The following is a 27,423-nucleotide window of genomic DNA, read 5'->3' as shown; positions in this document are numbered from 1 at the left end:
TACTGTTCATGTACTCTGAAGCAGGGCTTTATAGAGCAAAAAAATGTCTTATTCTATAACTATATATTTATTTATATTCTAGCAGTTATATGAACTTAATTTGAGCTGGGAATGCTAAAGGTGTAATTTAGTGTGTGCCTTGTACCAAGAGCCAATATCCTTTTGCTTTTCCCATTTGTTATTTGCCAACTCTATATGGTGGAGACTGGTGAAATGAGAAATCAGAAGTAGCTATCATAAGCTGAATCATTTTTGCCTGACACCGTAATCAATGTCTAAAATTGTGTTTGGAGCCTAATAAGGTATCAGATTTTAAAAATAAAGACTTTGTATAAGCCCAGTCAACAAAATGATGACTAAAAAGTTACATATGTTTATTTTTGGCTTAAATATTGGGAAGTAATTGTTATGAAAAATGGGAAGGGCATATCACCAATGTCCCTTATTTCAGAATATTTTGGAAACAGGACTCCATTCGTTTAAGGCTTTGGCAATATAATTGCTTTATTGATTCAGAACACACAGGCAGAATTATACATGTCATGAACTATGTGAACTAGTTTGAAGTGTGGTCCAAAGGGATGTTGCCTCATTAAAGGTCAGATTCAATAAAAACTCCATCTGCTATATGTGTACCAGAAAAGCACAGGAGTTGGATGGATTTTTTTTTTTATTATTATTAACTCAGACCTTAAACTTGTTAATAGTTGTGCATTTTTATAAATTATAGTCATGTATATAACATTTTAATATCACTACAAAAGTGCTTGGTTTAGGAATGTTTTCTTTTAAAACTGAGATAGTGTGTAAGTTTTTAGATGGTTATGATAACATGTAAGCTTTAAGTTACTGATTTTATATATTTGCAGCTTTCCAGTTAGTTGTGATTCATAATTTAATGTTTTGCATTTGGAAAGTAAAATTAAGTGGGTATTTAGAAATTGAAATCTTTATTACTGTGAAGCTGTGTTGTGGTTTCCCACCCTCCCTTCCCTTCCCCTCCCACTCCCTTATCCCCATTGCCCCACTCCCTCTTAATGCACAAGGTATTAACTATGCTCCAGGTTACTTTCTTGGTATAAAATTCTGTATTAGTCAGCAGAATAATCTTTTTCTGCACAATTATAGTAACTTAGGTCAAGTGTAGTTTTATATAGTGGTAGGTCTGAATCCATTTTCTTTAACTGTGTTGTTGTTGTAGGAATTTGCTCGCCCTGATACATCGAATGATAGAGTTTGTTGTACGTGAAGGGCCAATGTTTGAAGCTATGATTATGAACAGAGAGATCAACAATCCTATGTTCAGGTGTGCATTTTTTTTTTATTGTGGTAATAACATTTACATGTAACATACAACTGACCATTTATATATGTATAGTTCAGTGGCATTAAGTACATTCATGTTGTTGTGCAGCCATCACCATAACTTTTCGCATTTTCCATAACTGAAACTCTACCCCTTAAACAATAACTCCCCATTCCTTTGGTCCCTCAGCCCCTGGCAACCACCATTCTACTTTCTGTGAATTTGATTACCCTAGGTACCTCATCTAAGTGGAGTCATACCTTATTTGTGCTTTTGAGACTGGCTTATTTCACTTAGCTTAATGTCTTCAAGGTTCATCCTTGGTATATAGCATGTGTCAGAATTTCCTTACCTTTTAAGGCTGAATAATATTCCATTGCATGTATATACCACATTTTGTGTATCCTCAGATGTGCATTTTAAAAAATACTTTAAAATTAAAAATACTCAAAGAAAAAAGTCCTAAAAGTATGAGGTTATTTTCGTAATGGGGTGAGAAGGCAGTTTTAATAATTAGACTAGAATGTGCCTGGGTCAATTTTCCAGTGATTTCCATGGTTTGATTAATTAAATAGCTTTGTTTTTAGCATTCTCTAGGAGGAAAATATTTTTCATTGTGTTTCTCAATGAAAGAGTCTTTCATAAGCAAAATACGGTAGAATAAATGAGGTTTATAAGAAACTACTTATCTTCTGAATAGTTATATCTAACACTTCATTTGCAATTTACTTAAGTCATTTAAAAACCACTGCTTTTGGGCTTCCCTGGTGGCGCAGTGGTTGAGAGTCCGCCTGCCGATGCAGGGGACACGGGTTCGTGCCCTGGTCCGGGAAGATCCCGCATGCCGCGGAGCGGCTGGGCCCGTGAGCCATGGCCGCTGAGCCTGTGCGTCTGGAGCCTGTGCTCCACAAGGGGAGAGGCCCCAACAGTGAGAGGCCCGCGTACCGCAAAACAAAACAAAAAAAACCCACTGCTTTTGAAATTATATTTTGGGAAGATCTCTCCATTGCCAGACACAGTACCTGACACATAGTGTTCAATAAAACTGATTGTAAGACTCAGCAAGATGCATACATACCTTCTGAGTATTAGTGTCAGTCACAAAGGCAGTCTGGGGTTGGGGTTAGGAAGGGGATAGATGGCAGTGGGTGAGGATTTCTCTTCAGGGATCTTTGCTTTTGGTTTTATTTAGAAGTAAATAGACAAATAATATTTCTCATTTGTTCATATTTACTTGAAGATAGTTCTCCATTAAAGAATCCAATGTTTAATTTTTGTTTGTTTTTGTTTTAGATTCTTATTTGAAAACCAGACACCAGCCCATGTTTACTATAGGTGGAAGCTTTATTCTATTCTGCAGGCAAGTATAATCAACTACTTTGTTTAATTTTGACTCTGAGGTATTAGATCTTTCTAATAACATTCTGGACACTTAACTAGGGAGATTCTCCGACTAAGTGGCGGACGGAAGATTTTCGTATGTTCAAAAACGGATCTTTTTGGAGGCCACCACCGTTAAATCCATATCTGCATGGGATGTCAGAAGAGCAGGAAACAGAAGCTTTTGTAGAGGAGCCTAGTAAAAAGGGAGCACTTAAGGAAGAGTAAGATTTTTACCTTTCTTGTTTTATATTCAGAAAAGTTGCTTTAACGGTCACTTTAATTAATGGTCTTAATAAGATGTGTTAACCCTAAAATAAAATGGTTTTTAAAATTTGTGATTGTTTAAAATAGTAACATCTCTTAACATATGCATTGTAATTTTAAAAATCTTGGCAAGTATTATAAGTGTGTGTCCTACTCAACCTGACCTCTTCCTACTGATAAAAATTATTGATGATCTCTTAAGTGATGGTACTCCAGCAGTGGAATACTTTATATTCTTATAGGAATTATTTCATGGCCCTTAGAACTCTTGCCTCTGAATGCAACGTAGAGGTAAAGTTATTTTATGGCTTAGTGAAGTCAAATGGGTGACTGCAAAGCTGCTCCATGAAGTGCCGTGTGCGGCCACCATGGAAACATTATTAGTGCTCAGTCAGCACTGCTTCAGGGCAGTTAGCCTGGTTTAAGAAGCAAAAACAAATTTAACTGTTGAAATGTTTAGAGGAAATTCTGTATACCTGAAGGGGAAAAAAAGGCCAAAATAATTTTTAGCTTATAGGATTATATACTTCACTGTCAATAAATCTTAATGCTAGTTGCATTGATGCATTGTTTGTGAGAGCATTGCTGATAGAGAACCATAGCATTTGAGAGTATATTTGCTTCTGAAGCTGTATGTTCATCATTACTTTTGCCCAGGGATCTGCATACTCAGCCCATAGGCTAAATCTGGCTACCTCCTATTTTTGTAAATAAATTTTTATTTGAACATGGCCATAGCCATCCTTTTACATGTACTCTGTGGTTGCTTTGGTGTTACAGCAGCAAAGCTGAGTAACTGTGACAGAGACTATGATTTTCAAAGCCTAAAATATTCACTCTGTGATCCTTTACAGAAAAAGTTTGTCAACCCTTGCTTTGTATCCTGTCCTAATCCTGTGCAGAAGTGCTAAAGTAACAAACTTCCTTCAAAGGAGAGTGAAGACCATGAAGGTTCTTCAGTGTAATAGGATAATAGGAGTGGGACATTCGCGAAGACTCTTGAAAAAATGCCTATAATTTTAAATTTACTTAATTTGTAAATTAAAAGTCACTAAAATAATTTATTAGTTCCTGGGATAGTGTTCTTCCCCATATAAATTCTTTAAAAAAAGGTAACATATTTGGAATACGTAACACAAATCAGACTTAACACAATTTAGTCTTCCAAGTTTTATCTGAGTGGGTTTTAAAGAAATTAACTTGCGAGCAGAAAGTATAATGGCATTTGAAATTTGTATTTATAAATACTTATAAGTTAAAAAATTCGTATTCAGACAGAGGGACAAATTAGAAGAAATTCTGCGGGGGTTAACTCCAAGGAAAAATGATATTGGAGATGCAATGGTTTTCTGTCTTAATAATGCTGAAGCTGCTGAAGAAATAGTGGATTGCATTACCGAGTCATTGTCCATCTTAAAGACACCCCTCCCCAAAAAGGTATGGGAATACTTTCTCCTAATGGAACATTCAGTTAAGTAAAGGAGAGGTAATAGTTGACTTCTATTTGAATTGAAATTGGTTTCCTTTTTGAATGAAGAAGTTGACTGAAGAAATCTTTCTCGTGGAGTTTCATTTTCCTTCTGCCTGGGAAACTTATCTTAGTTATTAACACACAAATTATCAACAGATTGAAATGTAAATGAGTTACAACTTCTATCCCTGCCCAAGTCATGGTTGTGGTGATACTGAATTTCTTAAAACCCTTCTCATTAGTTAGGGTTATTAAATTATGGCTAAACATTGGCCTTATGCTGTTGATTCAAAAAATTTCAATATGGAAATATTTTTAGTAACGTTTTTTGCTGTTGGTTTTTATTTTTAATCCATTTTATGCTATCTTTTGGTATTCTAGATTGCCAGATTATATTTGGTTTCTGATGTTTTGTACAACTCTTCAGCCAAAGTTGCCAATGCTTCCTATTATAGAAAATTGTAAGTATAGTGATGTAAGTTGATATGCCTGAACTAAAATATTTAAGGGTAAGGAGCTCAGAAAAGAGGATAGTTTTGTTAATTAATACCCTCAATAATAAGAAATAATTTGAATTTCTTCATAGTTTGTTTAATATTCTAAAAATTGGATTGTATTCATTGAAGTAAACCTCTTTAAGGTAAATTATTATAATCTTTTGAAAGTTTTTCTATCAGTTTCTTGATTAACTATTAATAAAAGAACAAATAGGAAGAGTTAAAAAATCACTTTATTCCTATTGTGTATTTAGCCACTTGTGTAATAAATAAGCTGAAACACTAGAAATAGTGGCCAACAAAGGAAGAAAACAAAGGAGCATTAACTATTTATAGAATCATGTTTTCTGATCATCATTGTATTGGTTGTAGTTCATTGTTAATGTTTTCCTAGGCAATAGGAAATTATGTTGCTGTATATTGATATATAACTCTTCCTCAGTTCCCCACAGTTCCTTTTTGGTGTTTATTTTATGAATTAGGGAAGCTTTTCTTTAGGAACTGGCTCTGAAGGGAAATTTGGAGGTTTGGGCCCTAATCTTAGCTCTGCTATTCCTTCTTTTGCCTTGGACAGGTCACTTACCTTTTCTATTTCCTATTTTATAAAACAAAGAGGTTGGACTAGATGGCTCAAGGTATCCTAGATGTAAAAGTTCCTTGTTAATTAAGGGAACTAGTTCTTAAGGCTCTTCGTGCGATTTTGCAGAAGAAAAATTCAGAATAATAGGAGTTAAAGTTATAGTTTTAGAGTTTAAACACCTAATTCTTATTTTTAAAGATTTACTTGATTAATTTATTTATAAAATTAAAAGTCCAGAGTGGTTTTCATTGGCTAGCATGTTGAAGTAGATAAGGATTTTTAAACACATTCTATTGTAAAAAACATATTATTTGAATTTCAGTTTTGAAACAAAGTTGTGTCAGATATTTTCAGACCTCAATGCTACCTATCGTACAATTCAAGGCCATTTACAGTCTGAAAACTTTAAGGTACGTTTATTGTTTGGGTATTTTTGCCCTAGTGTTTTAAATGGGAAGTAGGCGCCGGGAAGCACATTGGAGGGCTAAAAGAGTATGTTAAGTAAGTGTAAGACATAACTTAGATGTTTCAGAAATTATTGTTTTAAAATTTACTGCCATTTTACCTTCAGTGTCAAAAAAAAGTCTGAAATTTTAAAATATGTCTAGTGTTTTGTTGGGTGTCTGTTTTAGTTTTAAGGGTTTTATTTAAACATTTTAAATATTGGTGTTTTCACAGAAAACACTCAGAAGATCACTTGTTTTGTAGTGGTATATATTATTTGGCTGGATTAGAAATATAGTTATTCATGTTGAAAGTATATTCAGTTGTTAATTTTTTATTAACTCTCAAGCTGTAGACCAATGTTAAGAAAAGCCAAACAGAATACCTTACTTATAGTTGAAAAAATAGATACACTTTCATGGGAAGAATACTCATTAAGGAAATTTTTAGCTTGGGAAGATGCCCAGTGACCCTACCATTTAGGGGATTCAGACAAACAACTCCAGTAAAATTTTTTTTGACCTCAAATTTTGACCATAAGACAGAGATTATAGAAAAGTTTAAGGAGGGGACAGAGAGAAGTGTTAGCCAGAATCAAGAAGTACTTCATCGGACCATAAAGGAATTCAGATCAAAATGTGGGCTACCTTGATATCCAGCTTTCATAAGTTTCTAAGCTAGTGTTTCCCAGAATGTGGCCTCATGTGTACCACCAGTGGTATGGGACCTTGATCTTAGGTGACTGAGAGCAAACAGTTACTGTTTATTTTTTTATTACATTTATTCTTAGTTTATTTCCTCTTTTAGTGGGGAGGTAATATTGATTTTTTAAAAAAATATTGTAATGATGAATAGATATTTCCCTTAAACTTTAAAAAGAATATTGGTTTAAAGGAAAATTTAGCAAATTGTGATGGTCATTATCATGAGATGACATTGGATAGTTATTGCCCTAAATGATAATTCATTGTCTTTTTCCTGTTAGCAACGGGTAATGACCTGCTTTAGAGCATGGGAAGATTGGGCAATTTATCCAGAACCATTTTTGATCAAACTACAAAATATTTTCTTAGGACTTGTAAATATTATTGAAGAAAAGGAGACAGAGGTGGGTATTCAGTGTATTTGTCCGATTATCTTAAAATTTATTTCTGGAATGCTGTGGAGGTATGATATGTTACAGATGTAACATTTCTTTGTGGAAAATGCCTACTGCTTACCGCTAAACAGTGGATTTTTGTTGCTGGGATTGCTGGAGCCCAGGACTTGAAATTATATGTAACAGGAATTCTCTGTTTTGTGTCCTTATGTGAAAATTGGTGACTTTTTTTATTTGATGACATGAAAGGATTTATAGTATATTAGTAGAAAAAAACCAAGTAATAGAGTAATGTATATAGCATGATTTCGTTTTGTTAAACTAAAGATAGCTGTGTAAGTAAACATACACCTGAAAAGATGCACCACAGTGGTAGCAGATTGTATTCATCACCATTCTGTGTTTTTGTTTTGTTTTTTTAACCTCCTCAATAGTTCCTAAATCCATCATCTTCATTTCTACCATCCTAATCCAGCTATCATATTTTCACTTTTACTGCTCCAACCACATGGTCCTTGTTTCTGTTTCTTAGATATGTTTCCTCCTACCATAGACCTTTGTACATACATGTTCTTTCCTCTTTCTGGAACATCTCTTCTTATCTGAGACACTTCGGATCTCAGTTTGAGCATAAATTCATTGAGCCTTCTCAGACCTCTTTAGGTGGAACCTACTTATTACACATTCTAATAACACAGTGCACCTCTTTGTTATAGCAGTCATCGTGTATTGTTGTGATTATCTGATTGCCTGGCTCCTTCTCTGCCTCCCTGTCCCCCCCACCCCCTAATTGTACTAAGCTCTATGACAGGAGGGACTAGGGCACCAAGGCTCATTTTTGCTCATCATTGTATCCTCAGTGCCTCACATGGTACCTGGCATAATTAAGTACTTGGTAACTATTTGATAAATACTGCACAGATGAATGCGTCTTTGTCAGCTGGATGATAAAAATATATTCTTATTATATCCTCACATTGTACCTGGGAATGTTGGTTGGTTTATACTGGATTGCAAGTTAATCTTTTAGCAATATGACTTTAGCAAGCAAAAGAAAATGTTACAGTAGTATGTGTTTTTATAGGATGTACCAGATGACCTTGATGGTGCCCCCATTGAGGAAGAGCTTGATGGTGCACCTCTAGAAGATGTGGATGGAATTCCTATTGATGCTACTCCCATTGATGACCTTGATGGAGTCCCTATAAAGAGCCTTGATGATGATCTTGATGGAGTGCCTTGTAAGTTCAAATTTCAAACTCATTAAATCTAGCTAATAAGTTTGATTCCAAGCCTCTTTAATTTCCACACATGCTGATATGGAAAAAGGTTATAATTTCTCAGTAAGGTTGTCAGTCATTAACTTTTTTCTGTCTTTTATTTCTGATTTTTCAGAGTTGAACAACCCAGTAATACATTTGTGCCAAGAAAAAGGTTTCCTTTCTGGTCACATTTATTTGTTGGGACAGTCAGCCTCTTACAATATTAGCAGGTTTTTCCTGTCTTGTTAGGAAACTATAGGCAAAATCTTGTGTTCAATTGTATGCATAATCCCAGGTGCTTAGTTTTATCAGTTCTATTTTTATTATTAGTTTTCCTAACTTATAGATTCAGTTTTCCTATTTGCCTGAAATCATTTTTGGAAATAGAAAATATACATAATCTTTAGTACATTTGGATTATATGTTAAAATATTGAATAATATATGAATTCTGCAGTTTAAACAATAATTAGATAAAGGTACTAAAGTTTCTTTTACTTCCTCAGCTTCTCCATTTGCTTGCAATAACCGCCTCTGTGTTCTGAGTATGTGTGTGTGTGTGTGTGTGTGTATGTGTATATATATATATATATATATATACACATACACACACACACATATGCATATGCATATGTATAAATTATATTTATACTTATATTTAAAAATTGGACCTCAGGTGCAGAGAGTTGGATTAGTCATAATCCTTGTTCTTGACACTAGCATTATTAGTCCATGTGTGACCTTATTTAATTTTACTTTTTAATAATAAGTGAATACTCATGAGCTCCTTAAGTCATCCTCTAGTAGTCAGAATTAATGGCTCATCTTTCTTCAATAGTGGATGCGACTGAAGACTCAAAGAAGAATGAGCCTATATTTAAGGTTGCCCCATCAAAATGGGAAGCTGTAGATGAATCCGAATTGGAAGCACAGGGTAAGTAAAAATACAATAAATACAAAGCTTTAAAAACTTGAGTACTTAAAATTTTACCAAATCATTGTTGTGTGTGTGTACATTTTCCTTTTGTATTTTTAACATGTTTCAACCTTAAGACCCAGTGTTGTCATATTTTATGTCTAGTGGCTAAGTTTTCATTGTGGTTGCTGTTTAAATTTTCTTAGATCCTTCAGTTTGGATGCTTCAAGAGTAATCAGAGAAATCACTAAAAACCTTTTAGGTTAAGCCATTTCAGTAGAAAATGTAGATGGGAAGCTGTACCTATTTGGAAATTTACTTAGAGGTCAGTTTCAGAAAAAACAAAGCTTTGTCTCTCTTATAATGCTTGACTTCTTAGATGCAGTTTAGACCTGCCTTTCATACTTGCTTGGACATGTATCCTAGCGCTTATAATCTGTAATTGTTAATTTAGTATTTGTAGGTTCTAATGAAATAAATCTTACCATCTAGCATAGAAATAAGGATGACAACATTAGTTGTCACCTCATGAATTTGAATAAAATTATAGTGTAGGTGTGAGGAAAGAAATACATTTAGTACATAGAAATGGCTATTCAAAGAAAAGATAAATGTAGATAACTTCTGTAATATAAACTTTCAGTTCTAAAGCTGGGCTTCTACTGTGCTGCTGCAAAAATGCTGATTTACCTTATGGAATTACATCCTTTTTTTCCTTCCATTCAGCTGTAACAACTTCTAAATGGGAGTTATTTGACCAGCATGAAGAATCAGAAGAAGAAGAAAATCAAAAGTAAGAATCTAAGTTTCGAATATACTCAGTTTCTTATTGCATATACACTCCCTTTTTCATTAAGAGGTATGCTTGAAATAATAGTGAAGAGGAAAACTTAACTCTTAAAAAAACTTGTTTTAAGAGGATCATTTTTAGTTCTTCATTGTTTTTCCAGTGAATAAAGAGCTTTTGCTTTCTCGTTTTGACGCATCTGGTTTCACTTTGCTTTTGAGTTTGTTTTCCTATGCTAGGTTATACATTCTTACTTTGTAGTTACTAAACGGTCAACTGCATTTATTTTAAATCTTTGTCATCAAGTATTGTTTTGGCTCCACAAAAAGTGTTTTTTAAAATGTGAATGGGAAGGTTATGCTCCTTTTTGGGGGGGGGGATTGTGCATTGCTAAGAAAAATAATGCATTATGACCATTATGACCGTTACGTTATTTAAATGTTAACACCTCAGAAGAACTAAGAATAACTAAAAGAAAAAAACCATTTTACCTTTATTTTATGGAGAAATTATAGTTTCAGTTTTGCTCTTTGGTAATTACCCCCGGTTGATTTTGAGTTTAACACTGAATGTGATTATAGGAATTCCTGCTCCCAAATTCTCCTGCAAGTTTATGCTGGTAGTTTTTTTTTTTTTTTAAGATAGCACTTGACACCTTTAAAAATCATTGCAAAAAAAGTTAATTTTTTTTTAATAGGGAAAGAGGGCATCAAAGCAGAGGTTTCTGGTTTTTGGGGTTTTTTTAAAATCTTCTTTTATTGTTTTCATATGGAAGAGTGCACAAAAGGAAAAGTCCCTTTGTGTCCCAGCACAATTTGAGCATTTGTGTGGATTCAATAAGTGGGTGTTAGCATTTAGATTTAAGGCAATATGATTGATCAGCATTTGTGGAAACACAGTTTGGTATGATGAAGAAAACTTGGCAATGGTGATGTCTTTCCAGAAACAGTGTGATCAGAACAAGTCAGCAATGATTATGACAACATGTTTACAAAATATAGATGTGGTTCACTGAAGGAAGTACCTCTCTGAGGCTGTTTAGGAGTACAGGAATTGGAAACAGTCCAGTTTGTTTTCATTTTTATGTCTGCAGTCCCATCATTAGTAACATCTCTCACCATTGTAGAATCACTGCTTTTTAAAATGAGTATGTGTATTCATAAAATAATTATTTAAGGGAAAGGAAGGGTAGAAAAGCCATTGCAGAACCCAAATATTGTTCAAGCGGTTTTGTTTCTAAAGGTGCTAATTTTTTTGCATTGAATTTGATATTTATGTTAATGTTTGAAATGTGAAAGCATTTTTGTGTTGATGGTAATTGTACATTCATACAGTGAAGCATGGATCACTGAAAATATAATTTATATTTTTGATTTTTCCTAGGAGCTCCAAATAAGTCATGATAACATGAAAATAACTTTTTGAAAGCAGGGAAAAAAACTTTTTCACATATTACTGCTTTCTGGTCCTTGAAATTTTCTTGCACCTCACTGCTGCTCTCTAGTGGCTGAATCCAAAATGCCTTTTTACCAAGGAGCTGCTTTTTTTGGGCGGGGGCGGGTCGGGGTGCTGCATTGGGTCTTCGTTGCTGCGCACAGGCTTTCTCTAGTTGCAGTGAGCGGGGGTTACTCTTCATTGCGGTGCGCGGGCTTCTCATTGTGGTGGCTTCTCTTGTGGAGCACGGGCTCTAGGCACATGGGCTTCAGTAGCTGTGGCTTGCGGGCTCTAGAGCACAGGCTTGGTAGCTGTGGCTCCCGGGCTTAGTTGCTCCGCGGCATGTGGGATATTCCCGGACCAGGGCTTGAACCCGTGTCCCCTGCATTGGCAGGCGGATTCCCAACCACTGTGCCACCAGGGAAGCCCTGGAGCTGCTTTTTGACACTAGTAATTATTGTCTTTGCAGCAGAAGGGTGATTAAAAAATATATATAGCACTAAGTAATGCTTTGGAGAAAAGTTCCAATAGTAATTTAATTCGTTTGTAATGAATTCTGTATGGGTTTAGTCTTGAATTTCCAGTTCTTTACAAGAAGAGCAAGATGAGGCTGTGATGAGATCTGAACCTAGAACTGGTAACTAAGAGCTAAAGTCAAAGCCAATTAGAACAGATCACTCAGCCCTTACAAAATTTAAATAGCAGCTGTAAAGTATGTGTGTATTTTAAATTCTCAAATTGTAGTGTAGTTCATTTTAAAAGTCTTAAATAATATGATTAGTGTTTAGTGTCTAGCCACCTATATTCTTTCTCTGTATGTATAAAAACATGCATATCTATTTAAAGCATAAATTATGTAATATTGTACATACTATTCTGTGACCCATGTTTTTCACTCAAGTATCATGGGTTTTGTTATTCCATGTTAGTCCATATGTTTATCTGCTCTGTATTCATCTGTGGTTGAAAGCAAGCATTCAGATAAGTGTACAAGGAAGTTTATCAAGGAATATTTCAAATTGCAAAAAATTTTTTTTGAAAAAATTGTAAGTAACAGGCTGGAATTGGTTAAGTAATCTCCATTGAATAGATAACACAGTTTCATTAGCTGTGTTGCATCTTTGTTGATTAACTCTTTCCAGAATAATCCTTCAGTAAATCTGTATTTACACACACACACACACACGCACGCACACACACTTTAACCACTAAAAGCATCTGAGACACTTGTAAAACTATTTTGCACCATAAAACAAGAAATTCTCATTCTTTTAAAAAATTAGCTAAGAACTGCATTTAGGAAGTTTCTGACAAATTAATGAGAAATATTAAGTAAAAGTTTATTTCCGAAAAGAATATGTTTTTTAATCGTTGGTTTTGACTTTTTCCTCTTTTTTTCCATCACCTGAGTATTGTATTGAGTTGTGCCTATATGTGCTACTAATGATTTGTGGGGCTCTGAGAGTATAAAGTGTGAAAAGTATTTTATTAGTATTCTAGAACGGACCTTTAGATGAGAAGTTAAAAAGCTAGTACTCTCTTTATTTTTATCTACCTTGCTTAAATTTTTCTCATTCAGTGTGTGACTCTAAAATAATTAAAATTTTGTTTGGAAAGGATTTGGTTATAATTGTTTTTATATTATTATGAATAGTTTTAAATATATACTAAAAGAACTCCTCTTATTCATGGTAGAGGGTAGTTAGTACTCAAATACCAATATATAAGGGCTTATCAGGTTCAAATATTAAGGGAAAATGGCATATATTCTAGGCTGTGCCAGTAATGTTCATATCACAGTATTGTTTATGAGGAATTTTGTTTGTATATACATAAACATTTTGAGTTTGTACATGGAAGACTTGTTTTGCCCAGATCCAACATTTACACTCAAAAGGCCCAGTCCCAGAGCATACAACCTTTTTTTTTTTAAGTCCCATCATTCTTTGTGCTTCAGGAACATTGAAGAACATTTGTTAATCCTATCCTGGCAATGATGAGCAGTTTGTCATAGTTGCTCCCCTGTCTGTTTCTACTCGATTGCTTCTGGAAGGACAGGAGGATTTTTCTTTGTTGTATCCTTAGCTATGGTAGTCACTTAGTTTATCATTTTCTTTTTATCTGACATAGAACCAATACAACTTTCATAATCAACTATGACATGAATACTAATGTGTGCTAAAATTTAATACACTGTTTTGTTCTTAGGGTTATGTGTTAATTAGATAAGGTCTTTTACTTGCTGCATAGAAACTCTGTGACTCAAACTTATGTATTCTCTAGCTTACAGGCTCTGCTGAAGGAAGGGTAAACATTTGGCTTTTTAAACATTAACCATCATGAAATCACTCTGAATTACGAAGAATGCAGAAATCACTGATTGATTAGTCATTTCATTTAACTGTTGCAAGGAAAGTTTGTGGCAGAATGAAAACCACAGAAATAACATTAACATAAGGAGAATTTTTAGAAGTGTGATTATGTTGAAGCTCAAATTTTTTCTATGGAGGAAACATAAGAGTTTTATAAAATTGTTATTTGATCAGATATTTAGTAAAAAATGTTTTAGTGATGAATTGTCCTCTTAGGTTTTGTTAACATTATTTAAGCTCTAAGGCAGTGAAAAATCAAAAAGCTGTAATGTAAAATGTAATTTTTTTCTTTGCTGTCGTGACATACAACGTATTCTTATTTATTTCCAAAGTCAAGAAGAAGAAAGTGAAGATGAAGAAGATACTCAAAGTTCCAAATCTGAAGAACATCATTTGTACTCTAATCCAATCAAAGAAGAAATGACTGAGTCCAAGTTCTCTAAGTACTCTGAAATGAGTGAGGAAAAACGGGCTAAACTCCGCGAAATTGAGGTTAGTATTGCATTGAAGTATAAACTACACTACACTGGCCTTCTTTCACTTTTCCCACCAAACTGTGCTTCCTCTTAGCATCATACCTTGGTCTATACTGTTCCCTCTCTGCCTGGAAACCTTCATACCAGCTGTCTTCCTTCAGGCCTCTTAGTTCAAGCATCTCTTCTTTCTGTTACCATTTTACATGTGGTGTGTGTATTGTTTTTTTTTTTCTTGCTTGCTTGTTTAGTGTGTTCCCCACTAGGCTGTGATTTCTGCAAGAGTAAGGGACCATGTCTGTTGTCCGTTCATCATCATATCTCCAGTGCCTGGCACATAGGAGATCCTCTGCAGATGTTGATGTAATGAATAGATTATATCTCACATTACGAAATCCATCACATGTTGAGCATAAATAGTATGTAACAAAAAAGTGAGATATTTTCTGACACGATCAAGTTATGTATACATGGTACTGTAGTAGGCTCATTTTCAGTGTCTGCACGAGTGATGGGGAGAGAGTAGATGTTGATTGGGGCTTAACAATAAGAAGGGGAATAACTTATGCGGGAATTCAAACTCTCAAGACTTCTCTCTCTCCATTCCCTTTTCTATTATAGTGCCTTTTTAAAATTACCAAAGGTATTCAGACACGTCAGTGAGGGGAGGGTTGTATAATGGGAGCCTTCCTTATTTCTTGCCCCAAGGTGGTGGAACATTCCCAGTAAATATTAGCAGTCGTGTAGCAGTCAGTCCAGAATCTCAAAAGTGTACGTGAGGGTGAATTTTAATACTCTGTCCGTTCATTTAACAGTATTTTATATGCCTACTGGTTGTCAGTGCTTTTCCTCTTACTAACTTATAATACCTACCACCTTAATTTCCACTTCTCCACTTACTTACTGCTGGGCTGGTACAAGTTCTTGCCCACCTCTTTATCGATATCACCAAGCCAAAAAGTTAATAGAGAAAACGTTTTGTTTCAGCCTTACACAGAATCAGTGTGATGTCAATTTTAAGTAGAGAGGAGGGATTTTCAGAGTTAGTAAGTTGATTCATTTTTCCTGAGGTATATTCATATATATTCTTTATAAAATTGTAGGGGAATAAGATGTTGTGTTATCAGTGAATGTGCTTACCCGTGGACCTTTTTCAAGCTGCACATGGCCCTTAACTCTCAGAACTTCTCCCAGTCTTACTGAACTCTGCCTTACTGACCTGATGGATCTATTGGAGTAGAAACAAAGATTGAGTTCAATAAAAAATGTATTTTCTTGATAATTGAATTACCGTCTTATAAATGCCAAAACAGACTGTTTGTAAATGTTCTGTTTTCTTATTGACTTGAAAGAAAACCTTGTGATACAACTTTTGTTAATTTGGATGGTTCTACACTGTATATGTATATACTGATTTGTGCTATACATGCATACACAGAGGTGCACATAGCAACACACTATATATATATATACATTTCCCTACTTTATATGTTCTTTGAGAATCTGGCCTCTCTCTTTGTTAGATACTCAGCGGTGGTTCATCCTACTCTCATAGTGGCTACCCTATTGCAATTTACTTACCCTTTTGGGATTTGGACGTGAGCCAAATCCTGATTTTAAAATGTAGATCTTGGGTTTGTTATAGAATCTATTCTTCTCCCTTATTTACTCTGAGATTTAGTCGTGTGGAGTAAAGGTCCACAACTGGTGGCAAATTTGAACTAGAACTCAGGGCTCATGAGCTTTATTCATGCGTGCTCTCTTCTCTGCCCCTAAATTCAAATGTCAGTTTCTGAATTTAGAATTCAGTGAGTACCTTTTTATTGGAGAACCCTTAAATAAAGAATTAAGTTCTAATTAGTTTTATTATATACTATAGTATATATAGTATGTATAATGTATATTTATAGTGTAGTTTCTCTTTCTAAAAGCTCTTTTCTTCCCCACATGTGTCGTAATAAAGGTGTCTATAGCTGAATCTTTTTTTACCATGGGATTAATAGAAACCAAAGGATTTGTGTTATAAAATATTGACATTCTCTGCAAAGCACTTAGAAAACACGCAGCCATAAATTACAGTGTTTACTGGAAGCAAGTTCTTAATCTTTCAGATTCTGCTTAGAGCAGTGCCTAGGCTGGCATTTTCTTTTCTCATTCTGCTGTTGTCTCCGTTTCTATCAGTAAGGGTTGGAGGAGTGGAACACTAGGTGGGGAGCCAGGTGAAGGGTCTTCTTTGTTGTTGAAGTAGAAAGATCCCTTTTCTGCCCTCATCCCTGAGGAAAGAGTGAATAGTTGAGGGGAAAGGTGATATACTTGGCACTGTCCCAGGGCAGCCAGGGGATAGATGGCTAACAAGCCATTCCATGGGCTACTGTCTTTTGAGTTGGGACCCTTTGTGACCTGTTTTCTGGGCGCCCTGGACTTGTGCTGGTGCCTGAGTTAGGCCACATCAGCAGGAACTGTAGCTAGGGATTTTATAATGATCTTCAAAAGGTGCTCTAGGAATGCCTTTCTTTCACCAAAGTAGCATTCAGGTCTGTTGTTTGACTCTTGGATGCTTACCTCTTAAACTGATTTACCACAAATTAGAACAGTCATTTTTGTCAAGTCATCTCGTGTGGCTGTGCAGAGAGCACGTGGACCAATGTCTGATTACTTGAATTCTGCATAGTTGGGCTTGTCTGACAAGTGGCCTTCCGATGAGGGAGTTACACATTGATGTTATATTTTGACTGAGTCCTTAATCAGTTACTGTATGTTTTTATGTTTTATGTTGCTATACTTATGCTTTTCGTTTTTATACACTTGTTTCAAAGAAGAGAGTTTTTTTTAAAGGAGCAAAGCACTCCTTGAGAAGCTATAGTGATAAAAAGATTTATTTTAAATATGTGTTATTTCACAGCTCAAAGTTATGAAGTTTCAAGATGAATTGGAATCTGGAAAAAGACCTAAAAAACCAGGCCAGAGCTTTCAGGAACAAGTAGAACACTACAGAGATAAACTTCTTCAACGAGTAAGGAATAAGTATACGCAGTAATATGCATTTTCCAGAGTTATTTGTTTGACTGCCTACAATATTGATATATTGGCATATTTAAGGAAAAGAATATTTCAAATTATATCCTTTGTCTACATGCTGAATATTGGTAGCTAATTCGGAACGTTTGAAACTTGACGTTTTACAGTTACTTCAGCGTGGAAAGCAGTCTTAGGGCAACAGCACACTGTTTTATTCCTGATACTACCTGTGGAGCATGAAATCCTGCTAAGAACATGCTTTCAGAACTGGAAGATACTATAGAAAGGGTCACATTTGTGACAGTGAGACACCAAGAACCCTGAGAAGTAGCACAGAGTCAGAGATGGTGTTAGGGTTTGGGAATTTCATTTAGGACTCCTTTTCCATTGTGTCCAAGGAGGGACAGCAAGTGGTAGAATATCTCATCTGTGAATTCTAAGCTTTTGAGGGACCTCGTAGTCTTATACATAAAAAAGTGTGTAGGGATATACAGAGAATTTTAGAACAAGGAGGCCTACATGATAATTGTTGAAAGAACCTAGGAATTTTATCGGGACTGCTATTAATTTTTACCTATATCTTGACTGTCATTACAAATAAAAGATTATAGAGAGAAATAGAAACAACTAGAAGGGAGCTTAAAATCATACAAACCTATTAATGGTGACGGGAGCACAACAGTGTGGTAAAGCAGCTTGTTGCTGTACAACACTGTGGACTCCTGGTGCCACTGTCTGCTGTGCACTCCCAGGCACGTCACTGAAACCTGCTTTTACTCTGTAAAACTGGGTTGATAAGTCCCAATTTTGCAGGATTGTGAATTAGATAATAGCTATATTAACTCTTTATTATTGAATTAAAATGTTTAAAATATCTTGAGTGTTTTAACTGTAGTCTGATTCCTATGAAAGTGTCAATCAGGAAAATGTATCCTACAGGTCACCAGAGGAAGTCAGTCTCCTCAGCATCACTTTTTAAATTTGTGCTCAGTATGTTGTATTTGGAAAAAAGATAAATGAGTTTTTTGTTTTTTTTTTTTTTAAAAAAGATGTTATGTGTCTGAACCCCATGAGTCCCTTTGGAGATGGTGGTAGATGTTTGATCTGCATGGAAGACTACACCTTGAGATGCCCACTGGGTCTAATGTAGTAATACATGTATTACCATTTTAGTCTCCTTGCATTCCATCGTTGTAATTGGAGGGAAGAATGTACTTTTTGAAGGTACATACTAGGGGTCAGCAGACTATGGCCATCACCTCATTTTTGTAAATAAACTTATTAAAACACAGCCATACCCCTTCACTTATTATCTGTGTATTATCTACTGTGGCGACTAAAGCAGTAGAGTAGACCGGCTGTGGCCCACAAAGAAAATATTCACCACCTGGCCCTTATGGAAAACATGTGCCAGCATCTGATGTAGGCTTTTTATCAGATATCAGTTAGCTTTCTTGATGCATACAAATCATAGAGAAATTTAATTCCTGTTAGTGGAAAGCTAAGTTGGCTTCGTGGGTTCATTGTCTATAGCCACTCCTTTAATTATCAATAGAAATCATAATTTCAAGTGAGAAGTGGCAGTTGTAGCAGTTGGGGATAAGCAAATAAGTTATTTTTTGGTTTATATAATTATATAGTCATGTAGTCAGTTTGTACTTTTATAAATTAGGATTTAACATTTCCAATATGATTGGTACTTGTTTCTCAATAGTATTAGTATTGAGTATTAATAGTATTTTAATAGTATTTTCTGATAGTATAGTATTTTCTCATGGACGAGTATTGTGAATAGCTCTTTCTCCTTTTCAACATATTACTTTGTAAGGGCTTTCCTTTGATTAAATCAACTTGCTGTACCGTTAGAATCACTGTTGACAATTTTATTGCAGTCTGAGTTGGAAAGGTTCTGTTAGCTTTTTCCAATTGTTTTTTCAAGTGGAGGGACAGCACTCTAGGTAGTAGCTAAGAGAGCCCTGGCTCTGGAGCTTTGGCTCAAATCCTGACTTCACCATCCTGTATGATCACAGGCATGGTACTTAGCCTTTCTGAGTCTCATTTTTCATCTCTAGAATGAGGATAATGCTATTCCTAGGCATGTTTTGAGGAATTACATGAAATGGTATATGGAAAATTGTTTATTAATTGCTTGGCCTGTGGTAGGCACTCAGAAAATGTTTAGCTGCTGTCACTGGCATCACTATTATTATTCAGTATAAGTAGAAGAGTAGAAGAAATGACTGGTTTTCTGGAAGAGTAGGTATTTAAAAAAAATAGTTATACCTTCAGTAGTAATTTAAAAAATAGTTAACTAGAAGAGGCAATATTGTTTCATAAATGAGATTAACCAGGTTGGTGTTTTTAATGGCTAAATACTTTCTCTTTAAAAAAAAAAAAAACAGGAGAAAGAGAAAGAATTAGAAAGAGAACGAGAAAGAGATAAGAAGGATAAAGAAAAATTGGAATCTCGATCCAAAGACAAGAAGGAAAAGGATGAGTGTACTCCAACAAGGAAAGAAAGGTATAACATTTCTCATTTAATGCCTATACTGGTTTCAGGATTTGGAATCATGTTTCATTTTGTAATATTTTCATCACTGGTGCCAACAAACTGGAAAAGTATTTTTGTGTGTGTGGTAAACATGTTTGGCCTCTGCCTGCAGGAGGCAGAATTAGCTGAGAAATGGGGCAGTCAGTTGGCACTTGGCTTAGTTATCTGGGACATCATCCCTTTACATGGTTCGTATGGTACCTTAGCCTTAGTTCGGTGCAAGAATTCAGTTACCGTATTAGGTATCAAACCTAAGGCTTAAATAACTAAACAACTTGCTAGATCTTACCTGTTGCCTCCAATATAAGCTTTTCTTCTGTGCTGAGGCTGATATCTGTAAACTTGAGTCTCCTGGTCCTGTTTGTAAAGGGAGTTTGTGTATATAGGCCATAGGGACTTGGTCCTCACTTTAAGGCTTTATTCTAATCAAAATCATTTCTCGTTTAGTTTTTATTCCTTACTTGCACAGTTCCTAAATCTCTGATTAGTAGAGAAAATTACTTCAGTTAACAGAATTGAGGTTTTCCTCATAAAAACCAAACAAATGCCAAGAAAAAAAATTTGGCTCAGTCACCCTACATATAGTTACAAATAACAGTTATACTAATTGGTTAAGTAGTAAATCTATCACTTTTTTGTTTTTTATTATTATCTTGATATAATTTCAGATTTATAGAAAAGTTGCAAGAATAGTATAAAGAATTCCCAGATATCCTTCACCCATATTCCCCCAATGTTAAAATATTTCTCCTTTTGCTTTATTTTCTTCTTCCTCTTCCTTCCCCCCTTGTCCCCAATCATTTAAGAGTAGTGTGCCTACATGATGCCCCATTTTCATACTTAACTACAGTAAAAGTTTCAAGATCAAACAACAACAAAAAGTTTCAAGAGCAGGAAATTAACATTTTAAAAAACACGATTGTCTAATCAGAGACCTTTATGAAATTTGGTCCATTGTTCCAATAATCTTTCTTAGAGCAGGAGAAAATCTAATTTAGTTGAATTCAGTTTTTGTCTAGATCAACCTATCTTTAAGACTTATTTGTTCTTAGTATAAAAGGCTTTGAATGTTGTTGGAAAATAACATTAATAAGGTTAGTGAAAATAAAGATAGTGTAAGCTGGTAGGAATTAAAAGCTAATTTAGTAGAAGGAAAATGAATACCTGATCCTTTGCTCACTTATGGAATGTTTTGGGGGCTTTGTTCCATAGGAAAAGGCGACACAGTACGTCCCCTAGCCCATCTCGCAGTAGCAGTGGTAGACGAGTGAAATCCCCATCACCAAAATCGGAGCGATCAGAGCGTTCAGAAAGATCTCATAAAGAGAGCTCACGGTCCAGGTCATCTCACAAAGATTCTCCTAGAGATGTTAGCAAAAAGGCCAAAAGGTAAACGCAAGTCATTTTTTTGTAATATTTGAAATGCCAGTTTCCTTGTCATTCCACCAGCTTTTGAAAATAATTTGGTTGGCAGCCATTTTTTAAAGGATTTTAGAAAACCAAACAGATATACTTTCATTTTAGAATCTTCCTTCCCATCTCACCACCCCAGCCTTGTCATGACTAAAGCAGAAGAAAGCTTCCAACAAGGAAAGACCAACCAAGAATTTTAAACATCAGTTTCCTGTGGAGTAGGGATAGCTGCTTTCCTTTCCTTTCTGTTCTTTAGCTTCTATAGAATATTCTTTGATTTTTGTCAAGGCTGAAAGAAAAATACATTCTCCCTCCCCACCCAACAGTAATCTTATTAGCAAGTTCTTGGGTAGAGACTTATGGACATAGATACCATTTCTTCAGTGTTTAATTTAGTGTGTTATATACCTTTCTCCTCCTAGTTCCAGAAAGGTGGTTCAGAAATGTTTTATTTATCTAGTGTTTTATAGAAGAATTTTTCTGAGAGCTAAAACTGCTTTTTATCCTAAAACGTTTTTATTGTAACCATTTTTAGTAAAATCTTTATACAACAGATAAGTCTCTTTTTCTAAATGGTGCTTGTGCATATATTTATATACATGTTCATGAAAATTATATATATGTATATATAATTATTTGTTTTGGTAATTTTCATGAATAGCACACTTACAGAGTTATGCCGTCTTAAATGATTTCCTCAAATGATATTGCAGTAGTTGGTTCTTTTCCCTTCAAGAAGATAGGCTGCAAAGCTGCTGCGTTTAAAAGTTTGTGAATGATCTTGGATGCCATTTTGAAGTTTGGCTTATAATAATCTGGGGAGCTTGTTAAAATGCAAATTCCCAGTCCCTGCCTCTTGAGATTTTGATTCAGTAGAGCAGTAGTAAGGCTCAGGAGTCTGTCTTTCTAAGCATGCATACCACCAATGATCACTGATGCAGCGCCTAGGAAGTACAAAATCTGTGTGTGTGTGTGCACACGGTAGGCAAAGCATAAACTAGGAAAGTTTACATCCTTTTTTATTTCAGTGACTTTCATTGTGCTCTCTTAAAGATCACTTTAGATAATTTAAGGATAGTCAGTTTTGATCACATGAGTACTTTGGTTAAATTGTTTTTGTTTGTTTCCTCAGATCTCCATCTGGTTCAAGGACACCTAAAAGGTCTAGGCGATCACGGTCTAGATCCCCTAAAAAATCAGGGAAGAAATCCAGATCCCAGTCCCGATCTCCACACAGGTCTCATAAAAAGTCAAAGAAAAACAAACACTGACATAAATTTTTAAGATGCTGTCACTTATTGGAAATGCGATTTTGTTTTGTGCCTGAACAGTCTGTTTTTTAAAAAAAAAACAAAAAAACAAAAAATCTAATGAAAGAGCATTCCTGGGGTTTTTCTTTGTTTGTGAATGCATGTGTAAACTCATAAGTAACTGCATCTGTAGACCTGTCGTTGTTTTATATTGTATAAATTACTTTCATTGTGGCTGTTTCTCAAGATGAGATTTTTATTGTGCTAATGAACTTCATCAAAAATGTGTATAATGGATCTGCTGGCAGTAGTAATATTTTGTTTTAGGATGTTGTGACTTAGCAAAAAAATAATACAGATGTCTTCCCCCCTTTTGTAGCTTTGACAATTTGAATTAGATTTCAAATAAAATCTGAACAGAAAACTATAACGTTGTTTTTTTGCCCTATCGATGACATCAAGTCCCTTAAAGTCCTACTTAAGTGAGTTTAGCACTTCTGCTGTGTTTCTTATACCTAATGCACTTTACAAGCTCCATTGTTCAGGTAGCTAAAGTTTTATATTTACTAAGATGACTGTCAAAATTTAGGGACCTGAGACTCACATTTGGTAGGTTTGCCAACCAGTTTCTTTGGTAAGGTTCCCTTAAGTAATACTAGTACCCAGAGATCAAAAGACTAGGCAAATGTGGTGTAGTCTTTTGTTAATGCAATGCCTGGTTAGAATATTTTTTTCTTTTTTCAGAGAAGCAATATGGTTTCAATACACTTAACCTGTGTCCTGAGCAACTACTTATTTTCAGGGAAAAATTAAATTTCCATCTTTCGATTTCATCTTCTCTCATTAGAAAAGTTTACTTAAAAGTTTTCTAATAATAGTTGGCCATAGAATTTTTTTTTGAAGGTTACCCTTTTACAGCCCTCTGTAGGCTGTCTTTCAAACACTGGTATCAGAATATTTCTACAAGGTTCAGTGTAAAGCACCTTTGTTGGGTTTTTTTGGTTTGTTTTTAAAGAATTTAGTTTTAGGTTTAGCTTTAAGTAAAATTTAGAAATAAAATAATTTTCAGGAAACTTAACATCCAGTGGTTTGTAAATTAAAGGTGCAAAAAGTTGATTTAAACCATTTGCAGAGTTGAAATCTGTAAAACAGTGGTAATAAATTGCAGTATGAGGAAGAAATAAGAAAAACTTGTGTCATGTTGAATATAATATTACTATAATGTAATAAAGGGTTATGTAGACTTGAACTGACACTACTTCTATTTGTGAATCTTGCTTTCAGTTTTTCATTTAGGCACTTTATACAATGGTTTGATGTTTTTTTCCCCCTCTTAATAGAGTAGAAAACTGTTCTAATAATGGATTGTTTTGAGTTAGCTTGTTTTTTAAAAATACCTTTTCAAGTTGTTTTACTTAGTCTTGCCTAGTCACAAAATAAAAAAGCTGTACTCATGATTTGAGGAGTAGGAATATCAGCTGAGCAGTGAGGCATGTTATTGCCAAACTGGGCAGACCTACAGTAGCTGTAGAAATGAGCCAATCAGATTATTTTACTTAGTGGTTCTTATCAACATGCAATATTGCTTGAAAGTTATTCCTTTATCATTCACTCTTTTGTTTGTCCGTATTGTTAGGGTGTTAATTACTAAATGTTGCTCAGAATAATTAAACATGAACATTTGGTGCTGGTTTTTAAAAACCTACAAATATAGCCATTTTTAAAGAGCATGTTTTTCTCCCCTGTTCATTGCCTGGGAGAATGGAATTTTATATAATTACCTTTCTTTGCAGAAATAACAATGTTGAGTTGCTGGTGATTGCGGGCACTCTGTCATTCATTGGTATCTAGTATAGGCTTAGAAATGATAAGTCAGGAAATGATTTTGCCAGTCAAGTTGCAAGGAGTACTACTTTTTCTCTCTTTAAAAAAATATCCTGGAGAAGCAGGAGTGTGTAGAAATTGTTAGGTCAGTTTCGGGTGCTTATATTTAGTATTTTTTCCACTGCAGTGGGACATAGCAGTTCTTTTAACCTGCATCCAGATATAACGAACATCGTTTATCTATCTTAGAGTGGGTGAGACTGGCTTCCTTTTGCGTGATGGGTGGGGATTGTGTAGGCTTGGTAGAATATGTATTCTGTGAAGTTTGCTAATGTTCGTATTAGATTGTATTGGATTTTTTTCCCCTGGAATTGCAAATGGTATTGTTAGATAGGTTACTTCCAACTTAATGAGAAAATATCCAGAGTAAATGTGTTTAATTCTCCATGGATTCTGTGAAAGCTTAACGGTCAGAAATTGGTGAATTGTAAGGGAGGAGATATTCTCTACCATATTTTTATAATAGCATGTTATTCCTGTTTCCTGTCTAAAGAACACTTAATTAGATAGCAAAACTTCTACAGGTTGACTAAAATGTTTGTAGGTGTGGCCATCCAGTTATAGGAAATACCCTGTTTCAGCTCTGTGATAGACAGTTATCCTCCACCACAGCTACATGTAGGAGGAAATCCCCTGTTGGCTACTCTTTTTATAAAGGGCGTGGCTTAAACCCTTCACTCTCTAACATGCACAGGGATTCCTTACCAGGTTAATACCACTTAATCTCTCATTCTTTGACAGGTGAGAGAAAGTAAATCATGTTTGTGAATCTTTTCTTTGACTTTGTATTTCCTTATTACTGTTAATAAGCTTATGGGCACTTCTGGACTGCAACATGTTGAGAAGTTACAGACTAAAGAACTAAAACAAAAAGCCCTGACCCAAAAGATCACTTTTATTTGGCTCAGAGTGTTCTTGGCATTTCTGCTAAAGTTTGCAGAAAGTACTATACACTGACCTAGTTTTTCTTTATTGCAGACCATTCCTGAGACTTTTATCCCAATTAAAGGATCTTAGAGGGAGGAAATACTTGCTTATGACTTTCGCATTTTTTCCCACAAACTTTAATATTCTTGAGCACTTGAAAATATTTTAAAGAAATTCTAATCGTGAGCTAATATAGTTTATTAGAAATATTCTGCTCATATTTGCCTCCATTGTGGTATAAATTCTGAAAAAATTACATGGACATGATAATAGTATATGATTATTAAAAATGAGATGAAATATTGTCCAAGTGGCTTAACCTGTTCTGATGACCACAACAGTGTGATTTCTTTAGCAGAGAAAGTTGTTTTTAAAAATAAATAGTACCACTTTTCTAAGAAAATAAGAGCTTCTTTTTGCTTTGTTGTTTTCCTCTTCTATTACATATTAATGGAAAAGCTATAGAAAATTCAGTGCAGGTACTAATGAAGACACTAGTGTAAGTTTAAAGGAACATATGACTGTAAAAACTCATGAAGTGCTTGGTTCTTCATATTCCACATGCATGTTTTAGAATAGATTTTAGGGAGTATTTAATTCATTTTCCTTTTGGCATTTTTCTTTATTTTGTTATCAACTTCCCAGGACTTAGATGATACACAAATACAGATCCCAGGGGATGTGTTGTGATGCTGGACTAAAAGGTGGGAATGCGCTGCTGTCCAGAGTGAGCCATGTTCCAGTGTTGAAAATTCAATGCCTCAGTGTTTATTCAGTACCACCTCATGGAGCGTCAGTGTACACGGATTATATGTATAATTGGTTATTTATATAGTTTTGTAGATCTGTAGATAAATGCCCTCGTTCATTTTTATATGTAATTGTGCTTGGAGTATTTTTGTGTTTTATTCTTTGACTTCAACAGGGTCTTGTACGTTATATCTTTGGTGATTTGAAATATCAGGAAAGACAAATTTTCAGAAATGAGAATAATACAGTTGAAATCAGCTTAGCTGAAATATTCTATAGCAAGACAATTTCTTTTGGGTGAACTGATTCCATAATTAATTACTCTTGATGTAAGGATTCAGTTTATTGTGGAGTTGCTTTCCAGACTGTCACTTTATAGTTTTTCTACATAAAGATTATATAGTTGCAAACAAAGGTTGTGGAATTTCCTTTTTGTTGTTGTTTTTTGACTTTTAATTACTTTAATAAAATACGTTGTTTTCATAGCAAACTTTAGACTGTTCATGTAATTTTCTCCATACAGTTTTTCTAATGTAAGCCCAGCAAACCATATCTAGTTTTCAGCAGCGTTATCCCAAGTGAAATAAGTGATGTGTCATATTTATCAGTTATAGCTAAAATGTTACTACATTTTACATGTTTAAACCATAATAAAATATTGTCATGATAGATGATTTTTTTTTTTTTTTTTTGTGGTACGCGGGCCTCTCACTGCTGTGGCCTCTCCCGTTGCGGAGCACAGGCTCTGGATGCGCAGGCTCAGCGGCCATGGCTCACGGGTTCAGCCGCTCCGCGGCACGTGGGATCTTCCCGGACTGGGGCACGAACCCGTGTCCCCTGCATCGGCAGGCGGACTCTTAACCACTGCGCCACCAGGGAAGCCCTAGATGATTTTTTTGATAAGGAAATTTTAGTTCTTTATTGGTTCCACTTTCTAAAGAAAGTTTGTTCTGTTTTATGGAGGCAATTTTCAAACATATATGAAAGTAGAATAATAGGATGAGCATTCCTAGTACCCATCGGTCTGCAAATACCAAGTTATTAGTCTCTAAATGTCTCTGTTTTCTTTTTTAAAACATAACCACAGTATCATTATCACATTAAAAATAATTTATTGGTTCCTTTAAAGTCTTTTAAATTGTGGTAAAATACTTATAACAAAATTTACCATCCTAACCATTTTTGGGTGTACAGTTTAGTCGTGTGAAGTATGTTCACATTGTTATGCAACCTGTCTCCAGAACTTCTCATGGTACAAAACTGAAACTGTGTACCTATTAAACATTACTCCCCCATCCCCACACCTGGCAACCACCATTTTTTACTTTCTGTGAGTTTGACTA

General features: G+C 34.9%; 1 protein-coding gene across 5 annotated transcripts in view; it reads left to right on the top strand.

Moving 5' to 3' along the window:
• U2SURP (U2 snRNP associated SURP domain containing) overlaps positions 1 to 26,570 on the top strand; it is a 55,342-nt gene extending 28,772 nt beyond the window's left edge. For 3 of the 5 annotated variants that reach the window (XM_022582685.2, XM_022582684.2, XM_089911044.1), the window contains 15 exons: positions 1,202 to 1,306; positions 2,600 to 2,666; positions 2,747 to 2,910; positions 4,228 to 4,390; positions 4,806 to 4,885; positions 5,824 to 5,911; positions 6,931 to 7,053; positions 8,129 to 8,285; positions 9,144 to 9,239; positions 9,948 to 10,014; positions 14,147 to 14,306; positions 17,190 to 17,300; positions 19,708 to 19,826; positions 21,069 to 21,245; positions 22,402 to 26,570. In XM_022582685.2, the coding sequence (XP_022438393.1) occupies positions 1,202 to 1,306; positions 2,600 to 2,666; positions 2,747 to 2,910; positions 4,228 to 4,390; positions 4,806 to 4,885; positions 5,824 to 5,911; positions 6,931 to 7,053; positions 8,129 to 8,285; positions 9,144 to 9,239; positions 9,948 to 10,014; positions 14,147 to 14,306; positions 17,190 to 17,300; positions 19,708 to 19,826; positions 21,069 to 21,245; positions 22,402 to 22,540 (1,816 nt within the window). In that variant the 3' untranslated portion in view covers positions 22,541 to 26,570. The remainder of the gene's footprint in view (positions 1 to 1,201; positions 1,307 to 2,599; positions 2,667 to 2,746; positions 2,911 to 4,227; positions 4,391 to 4,805; positions 4,886 to 5,823; positions 5,912 to 6,930; positions 7,054 to 8,128; positions 8,286 to 9,143; positions 9,240 to 9,947; positions 10,015 to 14,146; positions 14,307 to 17,189; positions 17,301 to 19,707; positions 19,827 to 21,068; positions 21,246 to 22,401) is intronic. The other 2 variants (XM_089911043.1, XM_022582686.2) reach the window with 2 other exon arrangements.
• Positions 26,571 to 27,423: the final 853 nt, after the last annotated feature.

The sequence above is a fragment of the Delphinapterus leucas genome, chromosome 4, assembly GCF_059928025.1.
Source record: "Delphinapterus leucas isolate spDelLeu-1000000601 "Yukka" chromosome 4, BTC_Dleu_Yukka2, whole genome shotgun sequence".
NCBI lineage: Eukaryota > Metazoa > Chordata > Mammalia > Artiodactyla > Monodontidae > Delphinapterus > Delphinapterus leucas.
This window is presented reverse-complemented; position numbering and strand designations above follow the sequence as displayed.